This window comes from Amblyraja radiata, chromosome 21 (assembly GCF_010909765.2).
Source record: "Amblyraja radiata isolate CabotCenter1 chromosome 21, sAmbRad1.1.pri, whole genome shotgun sequence".
NCBI lineage: Eukaryota > Metazoa > Chordata > Chondrichthyes > Rajiformes > Rajidae > Amblyraja > Amblyraja radiata.
In genome coordinates, this window is record NC_045976.1 from 13,997,438 (window position 1) to 14,008,853 (window position 11,416).

General features: G+C 42.0%; 1 protein-coding gene across 2 annotated transcripts; it reads right to left on the reverse strand.

The window, feature by feature from the left end:
* Positions 1 to 3,769: 3,769 nt before the first annotated feature.
* LOC116985131 (potassium voltage-gated channel subfamily A member 1) lies at positions 3,770 to 10,694 on the reverse strand. Of its 2 annotated transcripts, none has more exons than XM_033039599.1 (3): positions 10,532 to 10,694; positions 10,052 to 10,178; positions 3,770 to 9,631 (listed from the first exon to the last, which is right to left on the reverse strand). In XM_033039599.1, exon 3 carries the CDS (start codon positions 9,521 to 9,523, stop codon positions 8,051 to 8,053), a length of 1,473 nt encoding a protein of 490 aa, XP_032895490.1. In that variant the 5' UTR covers positions 9,524 to 9,631; positions 10,052 to 10,178; positions 10,532 to 10,694; the 3' UTR covers positions 3,770 to 8,050. The 2 variants fall into 2 exon arrangements, with proteins under 2 accessions (XP_032895490.1, XP_032895489.1); XM_033039598.1 differs by having other exon boundaries at positions 10,359 to 10,694.
* Positions 10,695 to 11,416: the final 722 nt, after the last annotated feature.

Below are 11,416 nucleotides of genomic sequence, written 5' to 3' on the forward strand. Positions count from 1 at the left end.
AAAGCAGTAGTTCACATAATTATTCGATTACTACCAAGATTTACATTATGATTATCTTTCTGAAGCACTACTAACGTCCCACACTCAACGAAGTCAATGCTAATAAAATCTTGTTCACCTTAAAAACTTATTGTAGACATTTTGACATTGGTCTAAGTTCATTCTTGAGATCTTCTATTCCACTATCAGTACTATGTCCACCATCTTCCAAAGCTGTTGCCCTCAACATTATTACTGCCCTTCTTGCTTCACAAAGTTCCTGGATGATGTTTCAGTCTATTCATGTTCCCCTTCTATTTCCCCAGATCCCACCATGATATACAGTACACAATACGACTGCAAGACATTTAATTGCATATTCAGAAAACTACCGAATCTTAATTTGTAAATTATCATTTCTTCCTAGCTAACCATTGACAACCCAGAATTTGGAATGTTGCAGGGCCTCAAGGTGGATTATAAATTTAGCAAATATCTGCCGATCTAACACCTGAAGCATTCAGATGGCAGTTCAAGGCACCCAACAATTCCAATATCATCAAAGGGGCTGAGCAGGCAACAGCAAAGCATTCTCAGTGACTCAAAACAGGAAAGCATTCTTTCTCAATATGCTGTGCAGTAGTAAATATTGAAACATATCCATATGATTAAAGAAGGTAAAATATAATCAACAGATTTCTTTCATATTTTAAAAAAGGTTTTAAAATAATTAATGATTTGAAATATTCACATCAGGAAATTACATCACAAATACGGAATATTATCTCTTTAATGTCTGAGTTTGCTAACAGTAACTGTCTTATATCATTAGAAATGCAATTTAATTTGATATATCTAAAAGCACTAGTTTCAGGCATTTCTGGACAGCTTGGAAAAGAGTGATTTTTACATTTACATTTGAGAGATTTTAGTTAACTACAGTGGAGAAAAAAACAATGCAGCCTCTGCAAACATGTTCAATCTCTGACATCCATTTCCATTTTGAACCACTAGTCCTGAAACTGCAGTTAGTTTTGCAGACATCTGCAGCTAACATCGTTCTGACAGCAAAACCTGAGCCATCATGTTTTTCACACTTAAAGGACACCTAAATAGGTTTATGGATAGAAAAGGTTTAGAGATATTCATGGAACTAGCTTAGATGGATCATGGGCAAGTTGAGCCGAAGGGCCAGCTCCATACTGTATGACTCTATAATTCTAAATTAATTTGACATGTGGAAGTCAAACCTCTGTAGACAATCCTATGAAAACTCAGAACATTCATAAAAATGTTTCAAGAGAGGTGCAGACTGACTGATGCCAGATTGGAATTACTATTTACATTAGAAGTAAACATTTTGGTTTGGTAGTAATTTTATGTAGTCATGGTCATTCCACGTGAAAAAGACCATTCGGCCAATCATCAAGCAACCATTTACTCTGATCCTGCGTTATTCCCATTTTATTCTCTCGACATTCCAGTTTACTTCATCCTGATTCCACCACTCACTAATGGGGGAATTACAGTAACCCACCAACCCACATGTCCCGGGAAGCAAGAGGAACCAAAGCACCCAGAGGAGACCCACAGTCACAGGGAGCGCAAGAAACCCCCCCCCCCACATACACACAGAGCAGCAAAGATCAGGATTGAACCCTGAATGTTTAATTTTAATTTTGTGTTTTTTAATATCTAATAACAAATTTAACAAATTGAATGAGGTGCCATGCAACTGTTGATTTTCTGGGCAAGGCAAATTGATTTGCAGTTATTAACAATTATCAGGGCGTTAAAGGAAATTTATGCTCTTAACTGCTAAACCTCATTTTTTTGTGGCGAGTTCAATGATCATTTAATCTGCCACTTTAGTAAGTACATTAAACTCATGGGGAGAGTACTAGAAGATTTAATGCCACCGTTGATGGAACAATACAAATATTTCATTTATTTACGACATTTCACTAAGAGTATCTCGTCCTGCCTTGAAAACAACCAAGTTATTTGCATTATAATAATGACGTGTTTCATTAATGGCTGTCTGTTTTCAGCAAGTTCGGCCCCATTGGACCATGCCAGTTTGATGACCATTTCCATCTGTAAATTTTACCCTTTAGAAACACCCTGATGCGTTTGGAAACACTCCTGGCCAAAAACGTTGTCTGGCCATTTTCCTTCACAGATGCTGCCTGATATGCTGAGTTCCTCCAGCAGTTTTTTTGGTTCAAGCTTCAAGCATCTGCAAACTCCTGTGTCTGTGAGTTGGAGGTGCATTTGTTTCTCACACGATGACGACCATGACTGAATTTAGAAACACCATGTAGTGGATGCCTCATCTGATCTGCATTTCACAGCTTTTACCTGTTACTTTGTTTGTGTTCTCTCTGTAACCTATCAGCCAGATGAATTTATCAACACTTTAAGGCCTTGTCCTAGCAATGATATCCCCTTTACCCATCCATCCCTCCCTGACCATTTCTGCAACTGAAAGCATTTTCTCGCTTTCTCAATTGTGATGAAGGGTCTTCACCCTGAAACACTAACTATTTCTCTTTCCACATATTTTAATGACAATGGTGTCCTAGAGTATAGAACAGTACAGCACAAGGACAAGTTGTTTGGTCCACAATGTCTGTGCCAAACATGATGCCAAGACCAACTCTTAATTGCCTGCACATTATCTATATCCCAAAATTCCCTGCATATCCACATCATTAAAACTTCCTGTATTCTCCCCAACTGTTAAGTATTTGCACATTTTCTGTTTTATTATAGGTGACTTCCATGCTGAGCCTGAACTCAACAAGCAGTCTGTAGCAACGCCCCTTCAGGAAAAACATGGGGACTTCAACATGACTGATTCTAACAGGAATTTGAGACTTTCACTTTTGAAGAGCCTGAAGATGTAATACACACTGCAGCTGCTTTTCTAAGAGAATCAGTGACTTTTCCTAATGAATTGGCAGGTTTGTTTAGAAAGCTTGGTTACAATGACCTCTTACCATAACACTGAGAGGGTTATGATACTTATAATACCTGATGTAAAAGAGAATAAAAAATAGTGTAGTCTGGAGAGCAAAAGAGAGAAAGCAATCAGACTCAGGGAAAGAGATCTCCATATTTAAGAGATTTTTACCATTTAAGTCGAGCAGTTTTTGAACACCATTACTGTGCAAGGTTTTTAATGTGATAGTTAGGCTTGAATGTTTCAACAACTGAATAATTCTATCACAAGTAAACAACAGTCATTTATATCAGTGATACGATACTTCTTAATCTTTTGCAAATCAACTCCTTGTAGACAAGTAGAACCATACTAATATAGAATAAAACTGGAAACCTTACCCGAGATTGTAAATGGTAGCCTTTCCCTCACATAAAAGAACATCAGAGCTTGCTCATGCCCCAGGTCTTCCGCCACATAAAGCTGTCTTTGCTGAACTAGTCTGTGTTGTTTTGGAAGGGATGACTTCCAGAGAACATGTTATTTTACATAGTATTTATTTTAATTAACTCAGATTTACAAGTCAGTAGAAATATGCACACAATAAACAGTCTCAATCTATTTCATTCATAAAAGATTAAAAAAAAAAAAAATCTACCTCAGCTTCAAACAATTTATTTCTCATTGGTATGGATTTAAAGCAGCTGCAAAGTTGAATGGATACAAATGCATTTTTTGTATGTGGCCTGGTGATAAATTACTCATATACTGCAAACACTAATAGTTTCAAATATATCCTGCACACTAATGACTTTATTGAAAATAACCAGTCAGGACATAGCTGAGTCAGAGCCTGGAAATTCATCTTTAATTTGTTATTTGGTTGAAGGGGAAGGTAAAGTGATTAATACATTGAGCAGATTGCACTGGGCAAGAAACTATGCTTTTAGTTAACAATATTTTATAAATCCAAATTATAGGCATGATTATGACAGTAAACAGGCAAATGAATAGTAAATCAGAAGACTGAATCATTCTATCCCGCTGCGTAGGGATGTCATAACAGGGTTTTGATAGTATAATATTCAACATCAAATAAATTATCCTCTAAATAAGGAAATTAGAATAAATCTGGGCAAAAACTATCATTTCATTACAAATATTTCCATCACAATTGACTGATTGGGCGTTTTTCATGTTATTACAACGTGGTGGATTATCATGGTCTTTAGAGTGTCCTTCTGGAGGAGCATAAGTGAGTGAATGCATTATGAATATGAGGATTTATGAACCACAATTTATTGGTACATTAAAATATTATGACATCCCTAAACAGGAAATGAACAAGCCTGACAACATAACTGTTTTCAAAATGATATCACTTATAAATGACAATAGCAATACTATGACTATTCAGACTTGAAAGCCCTGGGCCTGACAGTACACAGGCTGCAGAACCTCTTTTCACTTTTAAGATCAATGTACCTGTTAAGGCAATTTGTGCTGAATTTTAAAGTGCATTTTATGCTAAATGAAAGTTTGACAGTACTTAGGAATTAAGGTTTTTTTTCCCTACTTCAACACCCAATACTTCCATATCAAACAAGGCGTTAACCAGCAATGTGCAAAGTCTCTAATGTGCCACTTTGACCACACCACGGAAGCCTTGACTTCATTCGGTGCTAATTTGACCCTTAACAGGTTTGATTAAAGAGAATAAAATACCTGTTATATCCTCACATGTACAAAATATCAGATCAAGGCTGAAAATATATTCAAATTGTAATCCTAACCACACTTAAAACAGAAACTCTCCATCATTAATTGCTGAGCTGAATTGAAATGTGCTCATCAGCAATAGATTGTGCCTCATCACAGTTACACTTTTGTCTCCCCTCTCTCTTGTTCATTTCTTTGATCAAATTAATATAAATTTTACCTCAGATACAAATAACAGAGTTCCTCGTTTTAATCATGTCACTTTAATGCATATTATTCAGTGCAAACCACTTTAAACTGGGCAAAATAACTTAAAACATTACACCAAATCAGCCATCCTTGTTATATTGATTTGTTTCATTTTCACTAATATAATTAATGATTCTATTATAAAAAGAGAAGAGGCTCTTTCATGACATTGTTCACAACCAGCCACCTTGTGTACATTCAGGTCTATGTACAATGCCTTTACCAAGCTGGCCCAGGATAAGGAATATCTACCAAAACTGCATAACCAGAAAGACATGCCTATATTACATCAGCTTTTCTCTCTAGCCATATCATGTACTTAGCTGTTTTGGTTATAAATAAACATCATCATACACTAACCCATCCCACTGGTTTTCAGAACCTTCATTATCAAAAAACTGCATGCAGCACACTTCTCAATCACATGCAGATAAATGTTAACCTACGGTGCAATTTCCCAAAAACTAGAAACTCAATTGCTAAAGTAAGCATGAGCTGCCAGAAGCCACATAGATTTTATCAAAGCAGGTCTGCAGCATTGGATCATTTATTGCTGTTTATTAAGTGCAGTATTAAAGTCATTTAACACAGGGGAAAATGTTGTCCTACCTCAAGGTTTATGTGATGTGGAAGGATCAGGATAACCAGAGTATGGGTGGTTTACATATTCTAAATGAAGAAGTTAATGCCCCGTTGCCAACAGCAAACGCAGTTCATCAAGAGTTATTCAAAATTCCTCTGCGTAACTTCCAATTCTACCCTCAGTTCAGTTGTATCAACTAATTCAGTCACTTGATCTTGGGGTAGCTTCACAATTGTGAAATCCTTTCCTTTTGCATTCCTGAGATTTCCAAGAAAGTACAATTTATAGTCAACCCTTTGTTCCGTTTGTAACTTAATTGCATTCTCATCCAGTTGTTTAGGTCTGTATTATCCTTGGACGACAAACGATATCTTGCAATAAACACAACCATATCCAGGTAGGTCCCTCTGTCTCAAGATTCGCATGATGTTAATTACAAAAACGTAACACTTGTTTCTCCAGGTCTTTGGGAAATTGCAATATAGTTCTCCAACTAATGATGTAATTGTCCCATGATATCTTTGAGAGCTTCAGGTCTTAAGTAGCATGACAAGTTTCTGCATTACAATTAGGCTACGGAGAGTGACAGGCTAAACGAGAGATGTTGGCAACATATGTAAGCTTCGAAACTGCCTCGAAAATACGGCTCCAGAAAAGATGATACGAAAGTAAACTGAAGATAAACCTCCACTTAAATCATGGTTAATTCAGAATAACCAAAAGATAAGAATCCCCTCAGCCTGGAGCCACACAATGAAACAGTATTTTCATCAATCTAAACTGAGGTAGTCTGCTGAGGAATCTTCATTCTCCTTTTTGGTACATTGCAGGTTATGCAGGTGGACAGAAAGAGATGATGGTAACATGCTGTATTTACTGTTTTAGTGTAACAACTTGTTCAGATCTTAATATGCTGGGAACATCAGATATTCCAAGATCACTCCTGCTGCTCCTGTTGAGCTGCAGTGTCCTTTTGCCAGTGGTTCGTACATCTCCTATCTCTCTCACCAGTTGGTTTAAATCTTCACATGTATCTGAAAGGCTATTTATTCCACAAACTGTCCATTTGGCCCTCACAGGTCAAAGATTCTGCCCCAGACTGTCGAACAGAAAGGAGGTGGTATATTTTCACTGTGCAACAGATGAAGATTTCTGTGGATGTCATCTCATTCAATCATTCTTTGTACATGGAGGCACTTCCAGCAGTCCAGGAGTGTAAGGATTGGAAAGGCACTAGCAACTAGCTAAGTAATTCACTGAGTTTCTGCCTTAAAGAATAGGGAAGCTCAAACTAAATGTTTTGTTATCAATGAGGATAAATTAGGAAATGAATGGCTTGGATGCATCATTTACATATATTTTACATTTACATTCTGTTAAAATGCAGGAAAGGCATGCTTTCTTATCAGTGTGATAGTTCCACCTTAAATTAAATTATGTTATATATAAGTATATACACTATCTAACCTGTTTTCACCTTTTCGGATTCTCCAGAAGTAACAGGGCAACTTTGCACCATATTTTCAGCATTGTTAGGACATGAATCAACTAATTTCCCTGAAATTATTTAGGAAAATCATCTGGTCCCTCGCTATCCTATCCTTACAGTTGAAATCTCTTTTGTAACCTAACGTCATGCAAAAGTTATAGAGGGTTACAAGTTACCATTCCCGAAAAGGGCATAATGTTAAGTAGTTAAACATGCTATGATCTAAAGTTACTCTACCCATACAAGTTAGCATTCAGGCCATGAGTGCTTGGAAATAATAATGTAAATAATAAGCCATTGCACTTTTGGTGTCAGCAAATGAGAACTAACTCTCCAGAAATATAATTTAAAACGCAGACTTGTTTCCTGTTACTTGAGGTAATGTTCGAGGCATGCCAGACAAAAAAATGGATGATGAATATCAAGGCATGCTATTGTTTCCGGGATTTGTATCTTAAATTATGTTTCTCACATCCAATCGGGAATGGGATTGTGAACGTTCAGTCCTGGAAGGATATGAAGTGCGATATCTGAAAATTGCAACACTGCAGGTGTTTTCGACGGATTCGTTGTCAGATCAGAAAGTTGAAACAAAGGCAGTCACAAAAGAATGGCGATGTGGTTTTACTATTCATAAAACAATCACCTTACGCAATGAAAAATTCATCAGTGGGGTCGAAAGCTGCAAATGCTCGCAAGATTCAGCAGGACTGCGGGAGTTGATGCTTTTGGTCATTCGCGATGTTTGGATGCACGGCGCAGTCCGCAGAATTGTCCCTTAACACATGCACTGGTAAATGAACTGTTAAAAACTTCATTCGAGGTTGGCGAGCAGGTGTCGGTCCAAGTTTTAAAGAATATACCGACGTTGCTCACGTGAATGGATCTGGTAAAAAGATCTCCCTCGTTACGCAGTTGGAGAAAGAAAGCCATTTAAAAATAAATGATAATATATCTTCCACGTAATTCTGAAAGCTTATTTCGCTTAGCATAACTGCAATGCCACAACGCATTAACGAGGTCAACAAAGCCAATACAAGGAACAGTATCTGAGTGGCGTGGCTCTGGCCACGGAGCCCGCAGATGTTTAAACATCTGTCAGCAGTTTGCTTTTGTTCACACAGTTTTGGTTCGCTACAGTGCAGTTGCCAGTTCTGAGGTTTGCTTCTCTGAAATTGTCTATGCTGTTGTTCACATCCTCTTCAATCTCCATGTACTCCGACTTGCTAACGGTGGAGGAGCTGCGGCTTCGAAGGTCGCTGTCCGACACGATGTTCGGGCAGCTAACGTGCAGGTATTGGGCCTGTTCCTCACCCTCGGTCTCCCGGTGGTAGAAGTAGTTGAAGTTGGACACGATGACGGGCACGGGCAGCGCAATGGTCAACACCCCGGCGATGGCGCACAGGGACCCCACGATCTTACCTCCGATGGTGACCGGGTACATGTCTCCGTAGCCCACGGTGGTCATCGACACCACAGCCCACCAGAAAGAGTCCGGGATGCTGGTGAAGAAGGAGTCGGGGTCATCGGCTTCCGCGAAGAACACGGCGCTGGAGAAGAGGATGACCCCGATGAAGAGGAAGAAGATGAGAAGACCCAACTCCCTCATGCTGGCCTTGAGGGTCTGGCCCAGGATCTGGAGACCCTTGGAGTGCCTGGAGAGCTTGAAGATGCGGAAGACACGGACAAGCCGGATGACCCTCAGGATGGCCAGCGAGGTGGCCTGCTCGCCACTCATGGTGCCCTCGTCCTCCTCTGCCAGCTCCGTGCCCAGGGTGATGAAGTAGGGGATGATGGCCACGATGTCGATGAAATTCATGATGTTCTTGAAGAACTCCGCTTTGCTGGGACAGGCGAAGAAGCGGACGATGAGCTCGAAGGAGAACCAGATGATGCAGAGAGTCTCCACGATGAAGAAAGGGTCGGTGAGGATGTTGGATTTGTATGGCATGGTGGTGTTGCCCACCTGCATCACACGCTTCCTGTCGTCCTTCAGCTGGGGCAGGGTCTCCAGGCAGAAGATGACGATGGAGATGAGGATGACCATCACCGAGACGATGGCGATGCCCCGGGCCGGCCCCGAGCTCTCGGGGTGCTCGAACAGCAGCCAGACCTGGCGCTGGTACTCGTTCTCGGGCAGCGGCCGCTCCTCCTCCCTGATGAAGCCTTCGTCCTCGCGGAATTTCTCCATCGCCTCTTCGCCCAGTTCGTAGAACTTGATCTCTTCCGAGAACATCTCCAGCGGCACATTGACGGGTCTGCGGAGCCGGCCGCCCGACTGGTAGTAATAGAGGATGGCGTCGAAGCTGGGCCGGTTCCTGTCGAAGAAATACTCGTTGCGCAGAGGGTCGAAGTAGCGCATCCTCCTCTTGGGGTTCCCCAGCAGCGTGTTGGGGAACTGGGCCAGGGTCTTCAGCTGGGTCTCGAACCTCAGGCCCGAGATGTTGATGACCACCCGCTCGCAGCACTCGTGGTCGTCGTTGGCCGGGGGGTAGTTGTCCTGCGGGTGTCCGGGCAGAGCCGACGCGTCGTCCAAGTTGTCGCCCGCGATCACGGTCATTGTGGCGGCCGGCTTCCTTCAGTGAGGCGCGCCGAGGCGGAGGGAGGCTCTGGCTGGGTCCGATTCACTGGCTGCCGCTCCCCTGCGATCGGACATTCGGAGGCAGGGCTGTGGAGAGGGGACAGGTGGGGAAGGGGGAGTGAGGGTGGGAGTGCAGCGGGTGCTGGGCTGAGACGTTTGACTGGGCTAAAGGGTGGCTCTGGGCTCTCCGCCCGACTCGAACATTATGCAGCTCAAGAAGTGATCTCGGCAGCGGCCGCTTGCCCTCACCTCGGGAGAGAGGTGCTGCGGAACACAAACGGTAACATAAAACACAACATAAATGTGCAAAAAAAATAAAGATTTTTTTTTTTTTAAAGGCGGGGTGTGAGCGCTGCTAGTTCTGCCCGGACCTCACATCTTCGCGCTAGGCAGTGAGTGGCTTTCGCTAGAGAGAGGGGGGGAAACAGCTGCAGTACTGGGGTAGGAGGGAGGAGGGGGAAGTCGGCACCGCAGGGCTGATTGGAGAGAGGGCGAGCAGAGCCTTACCTGACAAGTGAAAGAGGACAGGGTGAAGTGTAGGAATGCGACCAAGCCTCGCAGTGCACAGCTCTCTTCCGGAGTACCTCTACCCTCCTAATGTAGATATCCGTTTACAGCTTTCCATGCATGAGATCTGTTGAAATATTAATAACCTATATTAGACTGACTATTTACAACTCATCTGTTCCTAACGTTCGCTGCAGCAGGAAGCGACCGGGTTATCACTGAAACGTCGCTCAGCGCGGTTTTAAAACAACAACAGTTAAAGTGCAGAGAGAGAGAAAGAGAGAGAGAGAATCATTAGACCACGCACATGAGCTTCGTGGCAGGTAACGGTAAACGATCTCTCTGCCCAGCATCCTAGCCCCTTGTTGAAACATCATGTGGTGCAGTGTGTAGACTGAATGCATTAAAGCCAACCGATCTAGTCATCTCAGAACATTGCAACGTCAGCACAAACAGCACAAGTGCTCCGTGGAGTGTTACCAGGGCACCATCCGAGGTTCAGCAATCCAACGGCGAGAGCATCCACATTGCGGCGAAAAGCTGTCGCCTCCCAAAACACATCTCCTTCTACTCCTCACAGAGGAAACCGAGACATGTTAGACGCAGTGCAGGCAGCCCGGTAACATCCTGACTGCACACGACGCCGTCGCGCTCGCAAAAATCCGCATCATAAACATCAAAACTGCTGCATCATTTAGTTAGATTTTACGACAATGTTCCTTTGACTGCAACGCACTGTAGCAAACCTTCGAACCCAATCACTGCATCGCGAGTCCAGCCCGCAGGTATAGTGTTACTGTACGGAGAGGAAAAATAAGGGTCATTTACTGTACGAGATATTTAAAGCATTAGCAATAGCTCACGTTAATAGTGAAGTTACAAGGCTGCACGTCTTCTCAATGTTTAATAAAAGCCCCTCCCATTATTTTGTAGGATTAGTAACATAGATGACTTGGTCCATCACTTTAAAAAAAAGCAATATTTTACATTTTGCATAATCTGGGTAAATCCACAAGAAGAACGCTGACTGCATTTTAACTGCACGGCCTGGGAAATTGGATTAGATTAATTCATGCAGATTTTTTTGGGGTAAAAGACATGCTTTGATGTTTTGATCCCGCAAACTTTAAATGCCGGGTAGTTTGTTTACAAAGCTGCAGCGACAAATATATTCCTGCATTTTGCTAGGGTTGGCTTTGAAAGCAAAAACGGTTCTAGGAATCGATCACGCCTGACCACGTCCCGCCAATTAACTCTGAAGAAGGGTTTCGGCCCGAAACGTTGCCTATTTCCTTCGCTCCATAGATGCTGCTGCACCCGCTGAGTTTCTCCAGCATTTTTGTGTCCACACGGAAGACCCGTTCC